The sequence below is a fragment of the Balaenoptera ricei genome, chromosome 8 (genome assembly GCF_028023285.1).
Source record: "Balaenoptera ricei isolate mBalRic1 chromosome 8, mBalRic1.hap2, whole genome shotgun sequence".
NCBI lineage: Eukaryota > Metazoa > Chordata > Mammalia > Artiodactyla > Balaenopteridae > Balaenoptera > Balaenoptera ricei.
Window position 1 is genome coordinate 111,510,656 of NC_082646.1, and position 16,148 is coordinate 111,526,803.

Below are 16,148 nucleotides of genomic sequence, written 5' to 3' on the forward strand. Positions count from 1 at the left end.
GGCCCCAGCTGCGTGCATATCCCATCAGTATGCTTTCATTGAGGAGCTGGCCAGCAGCTCTCAGAATACTCTTTGGAGTCAAACTGAAATTCTTCCCCAACTGCATCTGGCTGAGCTGCTCTCCTGTGCCAGGAGCAGGGGACACCCTGAAAGATGGTGGTTTATGCCCCTGAGAAGGTGGGCCCAAGCGGGGAGGGGATGCCCCTAGGGAAGACAGGTAAGGCCTAATAACGACCTGATCCTGGGCAGTTCACCCTGGCTGTACTGCAAAGGGCTACAGAGTAAAAAGTACAACTAACTCTATCAGCGGCTCATCAAGGAAAGGCTTGACTGAGGGCAGGATATCTCAGTTGGGTTTTGAAGGATGCATAGGAGTTTTCTAGGGCAAAGAATCTAGGAGGGTTCAATAGCTAGAAGCAAAGTGGGATTACAGAGTCTGGAGGGGCCTGGGATGGAGTAGCCATGGAGTGAGCAGGGAAAGGACTTGGGTGTAGGCAAAGGCTGGAGATTTCACTCAAAAAGATGGAACCATTGCTTTGGATTGGATGGCAGAGAGAGGATAAGCAGAGTGCACACAGCTTAGGGGCCCCCGGCAGTAACCCTCATCCATGATTTCCCCTCTGTTCCTCTAGGTGGTGGACCCCCCACCCCTATGTTGCTCAGCTGCTCTGTGGAGTGTCCACACCTCCCCCCTCCAGACCTTAAGTTCCTTGAAATCAGAGAAAGAGAAGAATAAAAGAAGAAAGGACAGAGGAGCCCTTACTAGTGATGTCCAGGAACTATCTCGACTTCAGGCACCAAGGAAAGTGACACCACCCCCTGAAGCAGTGCCCCAACCCATCTCCGGGGAGCCAGCCCCTTCCCACACCCCTCCACGTGGCCCCCTGCCGACTTCTGGCCTCCCCCTGCCTCTCGGCAGGACCAGAGGCTCTCAGCTTCACTCCCCATGCGGTAGCCCAGTGGTCACACTGCACGGGGTGTGCGCCCCGTCATTTAGGAGGCATGCTTGGGGGCAGGAGTCGCATCCCACCCCCGCTGCTTCCCGAGCACACTGACTCCCAGCTCGCCTTGGTTTTCAGTCCATCTCACACAGAAGACTGTGGGCTTTGTACAAATCGTTCTCATCGAGGCTTCACTTGTGGGTGTGTCCCCAAAAGTAGTGAGAGCGGGGTCCTGAAGAGAGATTTGCACGGTCACAGCATCACTATTCACAACAGCCAAGAGGTGGAGGCGACCCATGTCCCCTGACGGATGAATGGACAAAATGTGGTCCATCCACACAATGAAAGATTACTCAGCCTTAAAAAGGAAGGAAATCCTGTCACAGGCTACAACGTGGATAAACCTTGAGGACATTATGCTCAGTGAAATAAGCCAAACACAAAAGGACAAATCCTGTGTGATTCCACTCCCATGAGGTCCCTAGAGGAGTCAAATCCACAGAAACAGAAAGTAGCTGGTGGGGGCCAGGGGCTGGGGAGGGCGTGGGGAGTGAACATTTAATGGGGACAGAGTGTCAGTTTGGGAAGATGGAAAGTTCTGGAGAGGGATGGAGGGGATGGTCATACAATAATGCGAGTGCAGTCAATGCACTGAACTGCATGCTTAAAAATAGTTAAGACAGTCAAATGTTTGTTATGTTTTACATATTTAGTCACAATTAAAAAGGAATTAAAAAGAAAAAGCCCACTGGGGACATGTTTGTACCTGTAGTGATGTAAGGCTTACCTCAGTTTCATGGTGGTCCTATTGGGGTCTGGTGGGGCACCATAACTGTCTTGGGGGCTCTGTCAGCCACACCCTTCCCCATTTCATGGCTCCACCCTGCCCCCCGCAGTAGAGACCCCCTGTGGGGTATGTGTGACACCATAACCACAGAGTCTGCACCCTCAGCCATGGGGGTTTCGATGCCCATCTCTGACTGTACCAGCTGTGCCCCAGGACCCTCCTCTCACTTCCTGTGACTCAGTTTCCTTCTCTACAGTAGGGATAACCACTCTCAAAGGAGCAGGTGAGGACCACTCCCCGCTCTGCACTGAGTGCGTCTCCCCAGATTCCTATGTTGAAGCCGTAACCTCCCAATGTGACTGTCTGGAGATGGGTCTTCAGGTGATCAGGTTAAATGAGGTCACGAGGGTGGGGCCCCGATCTGATAGGATTAGTGTCCTTAGAAGAAGAGACACCAGTGCTCTTTCTCTCTCTCCACATGTAAGGACACAGTGAGAGGGGTCGTGCAAACCCAAACCAGGAAGACAACCTTCTCCTGGAACCAAGCAGGCTGGCACCTTGATCTGGGACATCCAGCCAGGACTGTGAGAAATAAACGTCTGCTGTTTAAGCCGCCCCGTCTGTGGGACTTTGTGCCGGCAGCTGGAGCTGCACATCCACCTGCAAAGCACTCAGCACAGCCCTGGCCCTGGCGCCCACGTGGTTATGGGGGGTGTGGGGCAGCCGCCCTGCTCACTGACCTGGTTGTAGAGGGCGCAGATGTGCAGGGCGGTGTTCCCCGAGGCGTTCTGGGCCCCCATGTCGGCCCCGTAGAAGAGCAGGTGCTCCAGGTGCTGCACGTGTCCGTACCTGCAGGCCTGAAACGAGAGTCCACGCTGTGAACCGGGAGCTACCCAGGATGCACCGAGCACCCCAGAACCAACGGTGTGGCCAACGCAGCCCAGCCCCCATTCTGGACCAGGTCCCACACCTCAGACCCCTGGGGAATCAGGAGAAGGAGCTCGTATTGGGTTTGAGGACTGTGCCCAGCTGTTCGACGGGGGGGTCTGCAAAGGGGCCCCCGTTCCTTCCATTCAGCCCCGAGGTCCGGGAAGCCCAGAGAGACCAGGGCATGTCTTTGCCCCTGGCCTCAGCGACCTGCCCCAGGAAATGCAGACCAGGATGCTCCGTCCCAGGCCTTGTTCATCCAAGCTCCCCACCCGGGAGGAGGCGTGAAAACAGCCGGGAGCGGTGCGTGGACCCGGCTGTGTCCTGGGAAGAGATCCCGCCTGTCCTCCTCAAGGCAAGGGGCAGCCCCACCCTTTTCTGAGCCCTTCTAGGAGGTGATGTGCGATTTATGAGCCAACAGGGCTCTGGGGTCAACCAGATCTGGCCTCGTTTTCCAGAACTTTCACTGAGCCTCTGTCTTCATGTGTAAATGGAAACCCTACTCTTCCCAGGGTTCTCATGAGAGTCACATGAATAAGGGGCCTGAAAGGACCCCCAGTGATGCTTGGGGCCAGGTCAGCTGCCCCTCACCCCTTGCAGCTCACAGGGAGCAGGGAGGGCCCCGTACTGTGACCAAGGGGGCTGCCGTCCAGGTCCAGCACATGCCCCTCGATGCTGGAGCAACCCTTGACCTTGGGAAGCAAGTCATATCTGACTCACCCCACCCCATCCACCGGCACTTCCTGGGCACCCAGTGATGGGCAGTGCCAAGGGCATAAGACCCACCGTCCCTCTGGTGGGGTGACAACCGGATAGGGAGACGTGAAAGGCAGGAAGCAGGGGTTCTGACCCAGAACTGCTCACACCGAGGGTGGGGAAGCACCCGGCGGGGAGACGGCCGGCCAGGCCAGGCCAGGCAGCTGTGGGTGGTCCGGGTTGGGCCGCACGGTAGCCAAAGGAAGAAGAGCTCAGTAATCCTGCCTTTCCGATAACTGAGACAGATTGAGGGGAGTTTCACCTCTGCACAGTCCACGAGAAAGAGCTACACCTCGCCAATTAATAGAGAGGAGAGATGACAGGGAAGACATGGGGACTAGTAATTGGATGAGCTTTAATAAAAACCCTGAGAAACATCCACTTACAACCCCTGTGCTGCCGTAAAATCATCTCATCCGTTTACAGAGCAGATCGTTACCGAAGATACGGTTGCTTTTCCCTGCCCACCCGTGCCTTCCCTTCTTGTGGCGACAGCGCCTGCCTCTTCCTCCGGGGGCCGCCCGACCCCACTCCCAGAGGTCTGGGAGCCTGCCCCACCCCCCACGGCTGCAGTGGACACAGAACATTCTATCTTCTGGCCACAGGCGTGGGCTGGGGATGCCCAAGTGACTCTTGGGGACCTGTGAAGACGAGACTGGAACATTTGTCAGAACCACTGAGAAAATGAAGTTCTCTCTTTCCTCCAAGGTGGCCAGCAAAAAAGCCACAGAAGCCCGGAGCTGCTGGGGCCACCAACGCAGAGGAGGGGAGAAGTGGGAGCTAAAGGAAGGAGAGAGAAAACAAGACACACACACACACACACATACACACACACACACACAAGGCCAAGCAACAGATGCCCTGTGGACCCCTCTCAGCTACAACTGTGCCTGGGTTTTTCAGGACGTAAGCCTAGGCATAACTTTCATTTTCCCCTTAAGCCAGTTTGAGTTGGGATTTTTGTTCCTTAAATTGAAGGAGCCCTGGCTAATCAACTCTCTCCAAAGGACTTCCAGGAGGCAAGACTGTGTTATGGCTTAATTGAATTGTCCTGTAGTCAAAAACAAAGAGAGCTGCGTTAGCATAAAAAACATTTTTACAATCACTCCAGACTCACCCTTCCTCTTCCCCTGGTTAATCTGAAATTGTGAGGTTTTACATTACATCATCGGGATGGTGTTCATGTTCTCCCCACCAAGGGTTACAATAGGATCAATGCAAAAAGGTAAAATAGAGCCTTTTACTCTGGGCGGACTGTCAGGGAAAGAATCCCCCTCAAGGGCTTCTTTCTCCAAGCCTATTGTTTGAAAACAAGCGAAACCAGAAAAGTCAGACAGGTGTTGAAACAAAAAAATCTCCTGTAATCCCAGTCTTAAATTTTACCATTCACTTTTTTAAAGGTTCTTCTTTGCACGTCTCTTCTTTTAAACCACCGGCTGTTAGGTGATAGAAGCCGTACTTGCTGAGGAAGCAGCCTGGCAGATGGGGAAGTGTGAAGGGAATCTGAGCAAGGTGCTGGCCAGACCAGTCAGCAGACTGGCTGCATTCAGGGGGGCTGAGCAACAGGTAAATGAATGAAGGAAAATGGGAGCAGGTTTCCCACTGTCAAAGAAAGGGAGTTACTAATCCGGTGCAGGAGAAAACCAGAATAAACTCTGTGGTACTGGACAGGAAAAAGAGGTATCAGTATAAGCACATGGTTTTCAATATAGAGAAAAGCAAAAAAGTAAATGTGTGTACACGTGGACGTGCGAGGACGTGTGTCCCTAACTCCCCCTCCTGAGAGGGGCTGGGATCAGCAATATCCCGGTAGCAGTGAGCACGCTTAATACTCGGATCTTGGGTTCTAAATACCACTCTATACAGTAAGTCCCCCTACACATGAACAAGTTCAGTTCTGAGAGGGCATTCGTAAGTCCAATTTGTTCGTAAGTCCAACAAAGTTAGCCTAGGTTGCAGATAACGCCAGACACGGGAACTAAGTTACGTGACTGGACATGCGAACACACATTCTCATCTTTGAAAGCTCGCAACTTGAAGGTTCGTATGTAAGGGACTTACTGAACTCAAAAGAACCAGGGCTTCTTACAGAGATGGCCGATTCCAGGGCTGAGGCAGGAAAAGAACAAGATGAGCTTGGAATACCTTGTTGAGCCAGAAGGAAAGGAAGTGCTCAAGAAAGGATGGGGGTGTGTCCACAGGACACACAGGCCATCTTGATGCGGCTCCCTGGACCCAAAGTGGGACAACATTAACAGATGGTTACCTGTTGAATAAATAGAAATCCACGAAACCACATTGCTACAAATAAGTGAATAAATAAACCAGAAGAGAAAGCTCCTCCTGATAAAAGAAAGCCAACTAATTAGTGTGAGACTCAAGGATGGGAGTAGAAAATCTCCACTTAGCAATTAACTACTTAATTCAGACAAGAAATACCATTGGGTGCTAAAACTAGCAGGTGAGAGGGAGTTGAGAAAAGGGGTTTTCTAAAATAGTCTAAAGATCCCACAAAATACTAACTTCAAAGGGAAGAGAAAACTATGGTGGAGAACCTGTAAGATTCCCCGTGATCAGGGGGTCAGAGTGAACACCACCAATAACAGCAAATGGTCACCACCTGCCACGTAACAGGACTGCCAGAAACACACGTCCCTTCCATGATATTCCTGCAAAAATGCACAACTTGAATCTCATCACGAGGAAACACTGAGCAAACCCAAATTGGGAGACAGTCTCCAAAATGACTACCCCATAATCTTCACGAGTCCCTTGAGAGAATCTAGGGAAGACTGATGAAGTCTCCCAGATGGAAGGGCTCCTGCAGGATCCCAGACTGGATCCTTTTACTGTAATGGGCATTATTGGGACAATGGGAAAAACTCAAATGTGGTCTCTGAATGAAGGGAATACGGGAGTTCTCTGTATTTCTTTTGCAACTCCTCTTAAAGTTTGAAATTAAATACTCATTCACAGTTAAAAAAAAAAAAAAGAAAAAGAAATTAGTGCTTGCTTGACATAAGCACCTCAAAGCTTATCAAAGTAAGAATTTGTCCTCCCCCAAGATAAGCCGTGCTAACCCTTTGTCCTTTTTTTGAAAAGGGTGTTGTCCTCTCTGGCCCATGGGAGACAGATTAAAAGGATTGACAGAGGTCAGAGAGTAACTAGAATGTAAAACAAAACAGCACCTCTTACACTCACATTGCTTACCCATTTTTTTCTGAGATGCTTTATGGAAAATGCATGTATGTGTGGGGCTTCGCCCCACGTCTCCTGCCTGCAAATCTCCTGGGCACGAGTATTTGGAGTAGACGCCCCACAAGATTTGGGATTTGGGATTCACCCACCTGTGCTGAGTGTCCCCCCAAACACATAATTTGGTGTAAATTAGGGAAAAGAGTGCTCCTTCCTTCAAGCACTTCACTGCCACCTGCTGGACACCTGTTGTGATAAATCTACAAGCCTAAATTTACAGCAAGCGTAACAGCGCCCCCTGGGGTTGTGCAATGCAATTGGAGCAATGCGGAGTTCACTGCATTGCAAATGCTTCTGCTTGGTTCAGTGCCACAAGCAAAATTATTTAAGTCCACACCACACTTAGGCTTTTCTCCTATAATATGTACTTTATAAGACAAGCTGGAGATATGACAGCAGAACAGTTAGCATGCAGTAAGCACCCACACAGAGAGACCCAGGACCACACCCTGTTGCGAGCACCATGAGGGAACCTCCCCAGGGGCCTGTCCCTTACTGTGGGGTCAGGGGAAGCACCGAGGACTTGGAGCCCAGGGCTGAGGGTGAGCAGGGGTGAGCTCAGGGAGGAAGAGGGGCAGGAGGGAGCAGTGGCCAAAAACTGTAATTTCCTTAAAGTTAAAACTCCGGGGCTTCCCTGGTGGCGCAGTGGTTGAGAGTCTGCCTGCCAATGCAGGGGACGCGGGTTCGAGCCCTGGTCTGGGAAGATCCCACATGCCGCGGAGCAACTAAGCCCGTGAGCCACGACTACTGAGCCTGCGTGTCTGGAGCCTGTGCTCCGCAATGGGAGAGGCCGCGACAGTGAGAGGCCCGCGCACCGCGATGAAGAGTGGCCCCCGCTCGCCGCAACTGGAGAAAGCCCTCGCGCAGAAACGAAGACCCAACACACCCCAAAAATAAATAAATAAATAAATTTATTAAAAAAAACAAAAACAAAAAAACTCCTCACTTGAAAATGATAAATAATAAATAGCAACCAATAACAAAGTTAAGGCCAAATGATAAAACATCCTTTACAGAATCATTGCAGGAATCAAATGAGACCAGTGTGAAGGCCTGTGAGCAAATTGGTTAAGTGCTCTCTGACTGCCAAGTATCATTCCTCACAGACAAAACCAGACATGGCCTGACGACAATGATAAGGATGACAGTGATGGGGGCGTGGCCAGATGATAATGACCATGATGGTGATAGGGGCGTGGTCAGATGATAACGACCAGGATGGTGATGGGGGTGTGGTCAGATGATAATGACCATGATGGTGATAGGGGTGTGGTCAGATGATAACGACCATGATGGTGATGATGCGGGCATGACCAGATGAGAATGATGGTGACGATGGTGATGATGGGGGCGTGGCCAGATGATAATGCTGACAATGGTGGTGATGATGGGGGCGTGGCCAGCAATTATTGAGCACTTACTAGATGCCAGGCGCTATAGTCAATGCATCATTTAACTGTCTTGAGAGCTCTATGAATTGTTACTCAGCCAGCTTTAGAGATTAGCAAAGAAGCTCAGAGAGGGTAAGCCACTTGCTCAGGTGACCCAGGCCATGTTGAGGGGGTTTTGCAATCCCAGCCCAGAATATACGCTACTGACAGCAAGAGGAGGAAATCTCACTTATCCTCCAAATGGAATCGACAGAATCAGGGAAGGAGGAAGGGAGCGAGACGCCCCATGTGGGCCAGTCCTGTGGGCATAGCTGCCCACGAAGGTGTGTGGAAACACAAGACAAAGCAGCTGTCCTCTCACTGGGGACGGTGTCCTCTTCAGGAACCTTGGCTTCACCAGCAACTCTTCCTCAAGTCCTGAGACAGCCAAGCCCCCCCTCCCTCAGGTCGGAGCTAGGTGCCGGGCACTGCCCCGGTGGATGTGACAGTACTTAGCAACTAAAACCTTCAGTGAAGCCCCCGTAATCTGGCCCACCATGTTCTGGGAATGCATTTTGGTGTTTTTTACTTCCTTCCTTATCTTTCTTCGTAGTTTTAAAGACTTTCATGTTGAGCAGATATTTCTTTTGTAATGAAAAAAATTAGAGTAACCTGAATAACAAGTTGAAAGATGGTTTGCAGACAGTTCAAAAAAGTTATCTTCCAAAGTCAGCATTCAGGGGATGGGCGTCCCCAGTCGCGGGGCCTGGGGGCTGGATGTGAAGACCTCCCTCTGCAATTAAACACCTGCCCCGGGCAACGCCCCGGAAAGCCAAGCGAGCCTTCTGCAACACCTGTGAGCAGGTCAGGCTGCGGGCACTCAGGTGCCCTGGAAGGATGGGGAGCCAGCCGGCTGGGAAGGAGCTGTCGGCTGCCATGCAGAGGGAGTTGTGGACCCCAGAACTCCGAGGTGCTTCTCCAAGAGAGCAGGGCCAGAATCAGTCCAGCTGGGCAATGCAAACCCACCTGCCCTCTACTTCCTTCTGCCACAAGTGCCTTGTCATTAGAGGGGTGGCTTCTGTCTGAGAGCCCTGGAGGCCGGACAAAGAACCAGGCTTCTGGCCGGGAGCCGCGCTGGGAGCCTCGGGCAGGTCACTCACCCTCTCTGGGCCCGACTAACTCAGAGACCAGCGAGGGTGTCTGCGAGGGCTGCTGGAGGGGTGTGAAAAGGTGGTGAGGACAGCGTCTGCTGGGTGAACGTGAGCCCTGACGGAGGATGATAATCCGGGGGCGGGGGGACGGCAGTGTGCGAGGTTCCTCACTGAGCAGCCTGCACGATCCCCTCCTGACGGTCACGGCGGAGCAGGTGAAGACAGCGGCTTGGATCACGCGGGTGCTTCCGCAGGACTTGCGTGAAAAAGAAACCCGCCACTAGAGGGCGGTGGATGCACCCTGACGGGTGACGCGGGGTGGCGGAGCAGGATGGGACAACCGGGCTCAAGGCCTCCAAGCTCCAAAGGCGTTGCCGGGGGGCGGGGACCCCGGAGGTTGGGTAGCTCTGGTGCTACCAGAATCCACGCAGGGGGTGTCAGGGGCTGGAACCACGGCAGGGAGCCGGCACCGAAGAAAGTGACCCCCACTGCCCCAACACACACGGTCACCCTCCGTCTCAGGGCAGCCGTCCCAAGAGACAGCGAGATGGCCACGACTGTCACCTGCATTCGATGAGGGAGTCAGACTCAGTGTGAGGCCAACCCAGCACGGAGTGGGGTGAAATATTAGCCTGGTTGAGGGGGGAGGGGAGAACAGGTAGGAAGGGGGGGCGAGGGGAGGAGACAAGAGAGCCCAAAGGGCTCTCCAAGGTCTCTCCAAGGTCGTCGGGGCATGGAGCCCCCCTGCTGAGGGGTCACTCAGCTGGACTGGGGCTGAACGCACTCCGTTGCCTTGTGTTCTGTGTTTCTGATGCTCTGGCATCAGGGGTCTTGCTGGCTGCTCCCCTGAAGGGGCTGCCCTGCCAGGAAGAGCTGATTCCCGGAGACGGAAAAGGACGCAGCCATGAGCACAGCTTCCAAATACAAACCGCCATGCAGAGTCCTCACCTGACCCCTCCTCTATGGGGCCCTCACACTCAGGGCCCCTCACCCCTGTCCTAAGCACCCAGGGCAGGTCCCAGACAACAGGCGGCCCCTCAGCCTGTCCTAAGCACCCAGGGCAGGTCCCAGACAACAGGGCAGCCCCTGTGCCCCAGGGCCACTGAGGTCACTCAGCCTGTTTGTCCTGCCTCACCTGTTCCTTCCCTCGAAAACCACAGTAAAGGCTCTGCGCGCACACCCCCCTCTGCCTTCCCTGCGTGGCCGTGCGTGGTGGGCTGTGCCCCTCTTCTTGGGGTCAGTAACAAACCATCTTCTTGCTGGCAGGTATCTCCTGATGGGTTGGCCTCACCAGGCCTGAATAGTAGAAAAACCTACATTTAACAGAGGGGCTTAGGAGCAGATGCCTGGCATATGGAAATACAGGGTCCTTGGGGATTCTTCCAAAAGGTGCCGATAAAGCTCCCATCTGTGCCAGCAAAGGCCTGAGGTCTGTCCCATCATCTGGGACACTGTCCCCGTGCCCAGTATGGTGCAGGGCCCACCGCCCGGGGGACTCGGACACTGCCCCAGTGCCGTGACTGCTTGGGGCAAATGCTCTCCCTGTATCCCTCTCGAATCCCACATTTAAGGACAGTATACTCTGAATTCACATTTTGGAGTTCAAAAAGAGAACTCTGCAAAACAACAAAATATGTCTAAAGGGTGGATAAATCTAGGGAAAAAAAGAACGTAGGCGTTTTCAGGTAGGATGGTTTGGTTCCCAGGTGGTATACACATTTGGCCCGTCACGTCCTGGGAGGGCTCAGGCGTTCAAGGAAACCCGGAGTTAAACGTCTCTGTTCTGTGGACACTCCTTTCCCAATGATGGCGGGGGCGGGGCGGGGTGGGCTGCCCTCAGACACATCACTAAACGGGACATCAGGCGTGGAGCTGACCTGGCCCAGCTCTTCCTTCGGACGGCCTAGGGGGATGGGCCCAGGGGGACGCCCCGCGTGACCCTGTCTTCTTAGACTCACAGCTTGGCCTGCTACCCAGGACCAGCAGCCCTTGTGCAGAGACCCTGAGGGTCACGAGGAGGACGTGGGGCTCCTGCGCTCAGGTGGCCTCCCCTCCTCACCCGGGTCCCCCTGGTCGTGCACCTCCTCCTTCCATGCAGGTCACCCGGGGGGTTGAATGGCCCCCCAGGGCTGCTCATGCCGACAGAGCTAGGACCCCCCTTGGGAGCTGCCGGCGGAGCCTGAAACTCTCCCCTTTCACACCCCCAACGAGTCCACATGTGACGACGGGCTTGGCCTTTTAAAGGGCACCGCGGAGCTGACAGCCAAGTGCAGCTGTGAGCGGAGATGAGGAGAGGGACCGGGCACTGCCCACACCCTGGGGACCCCCGTCCTGCCCCAGCCTGGTCACCGGGTGAGCCATCCTGGGGAGACGTGAAGCACAGCCGGGCCTACTCCACATGTGCGCACGGACGTGTGTGTGTGCGTGTGAGCACGCGTGGGTCTGTAATCTTTGTTCACATCAATTTGTCTCGCTGTCCCCGCCCCCCGCCACGGGGACGTAAGACCCACAGGACTGGGTGTTTCTGTTCGCCGCTGGGTTCGGTGTCCAGGACACTGAGCGGGCCTGGCAGGTGACACCCGTGCCAGTGGGTGGGCGTGGGCCTGCGGTGTGGCTGTAACGCCCGGGGCTTTGGCTAAGCGGCTCATGGTGGCCGCCTGGCACCCGAACACCACGGAGCGTGAGCAGTTATGGGCCTAGGCCCCAGGCCCAGCGGGGTCTCCAGCACTCATTTGCTTTGCTGAGTTAAAGGAGGCAGATCCCTGGAGCACGGCCCATTCCTGGGCGGGGGGGTGGGTCAGACACCCCCCAATCGGCAAGGCCGCCAGTCGAGGTGGCCGCTGGTGGAGGCGTCCTGAGCCTCTGCCCCTGCCCTTCAGCTCTGCCCTCCGCCCCCAGCCTCTCAGGCCCTTTGCGGCCTCGCTCCCCGCACAACTGACCCTTCCATCCGCCGAGAGGCACGCGTGCCTCCTCTCAGGCTGAGCGACATCCCCGCAGGGCCCACACCTCCCCTGGGAACGCGGTGGCTTCATAGGACGAATCTGAACCCAAACAAAGACAGCATCACAGAACTTGAGATCTGCCGAGCAGGAAACCTCGGGGACGCAGAGTCTTCACTCCACCCAAGCCCTCCTGCTCCGTTTCCACGTCTCCAGAAGGATGCAAGCTGGTGCGACACTGAGACCCTCAGCGGGAGACTCACATCCCTACTCCTTTGCCTCTTCCAGGCCCAGGGGGCACCTTCGGTGCCCGGGTGTGTGAGGGCAGGCCCATGCCATCTGTCCAGGCTGGCAGTGCCCACTGGGAGCCCCACTGCCGGGACCACGGCCTCCAGCCTGATGCTTGGATGTCAAGTGACAGCCCCGCTGGGGGAGGGGCAACTCCTCCCAGCACCTCCTTCAGTGAAGCCCTGGAGACCTGGGACCGGTCACTGGCGAGGTCCACGCTGGGCCCTCCGTCCCCCGCGTCCCCTGAGCAGCTAACCCCCCGCCCCCCGCACGGAGGAAGCCAACAGTACCGACGTCATCCACTGCCCAGCGCCACTGTGGGCGACAAACAGAGCAACGCGGGCTCTGGGGTTGTGCGCAGCCTTGGTGGGGGAGCTGGGGGCCCAGGACGTGACACTCCAGGCAGAAGCAACCGCTTCAACCAAGAGGCCAAAGCAGGAAGGCTGGACTTATCTGGAAAACGTTGGGTCTTGCTAACATTCCGTCCTTTCTATGGCCCGAAGGTGTGGGAGGCCCTGCTGATGCCCACTTTACAGATGAGCAAACAGAGGCCCAGCAGGCAGGCAGGCATCACTGCTCCTCCGAGGTCCCGCCCAGGGTGTGGGCTCGGGGGGTCCTGTGAGCAGCTTCACAGAAGTTCCCCCTCCCCCAGCCCAGCCCCGTCACACCACAGGACGGAATTGGATGCTTCTCCAGGCTGCGGGGTCGCTGATGAACCGGAACTGAGCGCTAGAAAGGCCAGGCGGGGGTGGGGTGGGGTGGGTGGGGTGGGTGGGCCCACCCGGGTGGGCCCACCCACTGCACCTCAGCAGCCGGGTCCCCTGACCACAGTGGGCGGGTGCGTGACCCTGCTCAGATGGGCAGGTGTGTAAGGTGACGGCGGTGGAGGGAAACAGGCAGCCTGAGAAGCAGTGAAATTCACTGCACCGTAAAGGCCGAGCGAGAGAACGTCAGAGCCTCTTCCTTGACCTCCCGGACGGCCTCTCCCCCTGACCTCCTGTGCAGATACTCCCCCTCTGCTTTCCCAAACCCACTATCCACCCTTCTCCACCCGGAGACCCTGACCTCCAGGCCTGCACCACTAGGCTCCGTGATTGGCCTGCTCTGGCGGGGCTCAGCCAATGGGAGGGCGGGAGGATGGAGCCGCCGTGGTACTTCTTCCCCGCATCCCTCCGCGACACGGCTCCCGCGGGGCGCTCCCCTCCTCGGCGCGCTGTCCCTGTTTCCGGGGACACAGTGTCTCCTCTCCTTGCCCTCAGTCCACTAAAGACTCTTCATCGGAGCCACCAGGTGGATCTGCTTCTGCCACGACTACAGCCGACATTCCCCCAACTCCACGGCTGCAGGTGGGATCTGGGAAACGTGCGCCTCATCCACGGAAGTCGGGCCCTGTGCTGGGTCACCTGTGCTCAGAAAGCACCTGCACGCTCTACCGGGGCGCCCGCGGCTCCTACGGAGGGGGCGTTCACCCAGCACCCCAGCCCCGCCCGTCGGGATGGCCGGTGAGGGGCGAGCCCCACGCACCTGGTGGATCTCGTGCCAGCCGTTCTCGTCCTGGCAGCTCACGGCCGCGTGCTCGTGGAGCAACAGCTCGCAACAGCAGGGGTCGCCCCCGACCACCGCCGTGTGATACAGCGGCGTGAGGCCGTAGCTGTCCTTGTAATCCGGGGACGCTCCAAGCTCCAACAGCGTCTGAAAAACACACCGCCGTGTGGCCACTGGTCTCACAGCCCCCTTCACGGGAGTGAATCGATCAAGAAGGAAGAGGAAGGTCACGCTCCCCCAGGCCAGGGTGACGGAGCCCTCGGTTCCCGAGCTTTTCCCGGCCTCCTGGAGTTAAGGAGGCCCCAACTTAGACAACGAAGTTTCTGGCCCTAAAAGAGCACTTGGTGCCAGGCACGCACACGTGCTTACACATGCGGGAGGTGGGGAGGCCTTCTGCACACGTGGCCCTCTGGGCGCTACCTGCTTGAGCCCGACCGATCCCTGTGGACCAGCGGACAGCAATGAGGGGAGGGTGACATTTGCAGGAAAAAGCTGTACTACTGAACCTAAAAGTCCAGTGTAAACCATCTCCGTGCACGTCCTACAGCTGGCAAAACTAGCAAGCATTGTCACGAACACTTGATTACCAACGAAGCCAGCTGGTGAGTGTGCAGCTGCTATGCAGTTAAGAAGTCTGCTTTACAGAAAGGCACCATCTTGGGGGTCGTCACCCCACAGCAGTGGGTCCCCTCCCCTCCTCGCCAGGGCCCTGATAGAGCATGGGCTGGGGGCATGCGCCCTGTGTCCACAGGCACAGAGCCAGGGCCAGTAGAGCATGCTCGGAGAACAGTGGGGGGAGGAAGACGGGGGGTGAGGTCCGCACCCCGCCCCCCCGCATCAGCTTCCAACGTCTGGGGCAGCTCTGGCAGCAGCAAGGCTGGCTCGGTGGCGGAGGGCTGGCTTTGCAGCCCCCCTCCCATGGAGGGAGATGGGTTTGAGCTGAAAATACGAGCCCTTTGGCGGAATCAGAAGGGGAAAGATAACTTTCTGTGAACAGCAGATTCTATAATAAAAGCAACCACACCAAGGAGGGGGGGAGGAGGGCCAGACCACACTTCTGAGCTCTAGTTGGACACAATTTGGGGTCACCGCAGGTGTCTGTCGTGGGATGGGGAGTGGGGCAGGGCGTACCCAGGGTATCAGAGGAGGGGGCGTCACCGTGTGAGACGGGCCCCGCCTGTACCTTCAGGGCCAGCAGGCTCCTGGTGCGGGCGGCTTTGTGCAGGGCCGTCATCCCGTCTTTGGCGCGGAAGTCCAGGTGGGCCCCGCCGTTTCGGAGAGCTTTGATCACCTCCACGGGGTCGTCCAGCTGCGTGGCTAAGGTCAGGGGAGTCTCTAGGGGACCAAACACATGCACGTTAGAACCAGCACTTGGGGAAAAGCTGCCAAGTCACATGACCCCCTTAACCAAGTTCAAACGTCCCAAAGTGAGCTTGACAGACTGACTCGCCAGGGCATTACGGCTCCCATCCACCTGCTGACCCCAAACGTCCGTGCACTTAGCATGGCTCTGGCAACCCTAGTGACGATGGCGGTGACTCTCGGGGTCATGGGCAAATCAAAACGGGGGCAGAGGCGGGGTTCCACATCATCGCCTTGTGGGCTCTGAGTTCGAGAAGCCACCCCGGCTGCCTCTGCCCTCGGTACACAGAATCCCGCAGCCCCAGCCGACGCTGCCCTGCAGGAGGAGTGGTCAGTCAGGCCTGCAGTTAAAGACTGGAAAGGCAGAGGCCCACCTTTCTTCATTTCAATTTCACAGCACCTACGGATATCTTGGTAGATGCCAGGGATTGAGCTGCAGGGAAACAAACAGGGTCGTGCCCTGCGGGGGTCTCCATCTGGGAGAGCAGAGAGACCCCGACAGTCATCATGATGGGACCGGACCAACGCAAGGAAGGACCAACATACGAAGTGGGGCAGAAGCCCAGGGGACCGAAGGCTGAAGCCCGCCTTTGTGGCGACGAGGATCAGGAAGGGGTCCCCACATCCTGTGCAGGTGGACCAGTCTGCAGGTGGCCACAGCCGAGCATGTCAGTCTCTGTTATCATACGTCCCTCCTCAGTGACCCTCAGGTGCCCGCCATCGCCACCGCCAAGCAGAGTGCATGACTCCGATGTGGTTAATTTGAGAGGCTCTTACGTTACAGAAAAGTGCAAAGAGTAACACGACAACATGCAGGTTCCCGTGGC

General features: G+C 56.2%; 1 protein-coding gene across 10 annotated transcripts in view; it reads right to left on the minus strand.

Annotated features, from left to right (window-relative positions):
• The window catches only part of SHANK2 (SH3 and multiple ankyrin repeat domains 2), a 552,759-nt gene that overhangs the window by 407,083 nt on the left and 129,528 nt on the right, over positions 1-16,148 (minus strand). For all 10 annotated transcript variants that reach the window (XM_059932287.1, XM_059932286.1, XM_059932284.1 and 7 more), the window contains 3 exons: positions 15,143-15,294; positions 13,939-14,106; positions 2,469-2,585 (listed from right to left, as the gene is read on the minus strand). In XM_059932287.1, the coding sequence (XP_059788270.1) occupies positions 2,469-2,585; positions 13,939-14,106; positions 15,143-15,294 (437 nt within the window). The remainder of the gene's footprint in view (positions 1-2,468; positions 2,586-13,938; positions 14,107-15,142; positions 15,295-16,148) is intronic.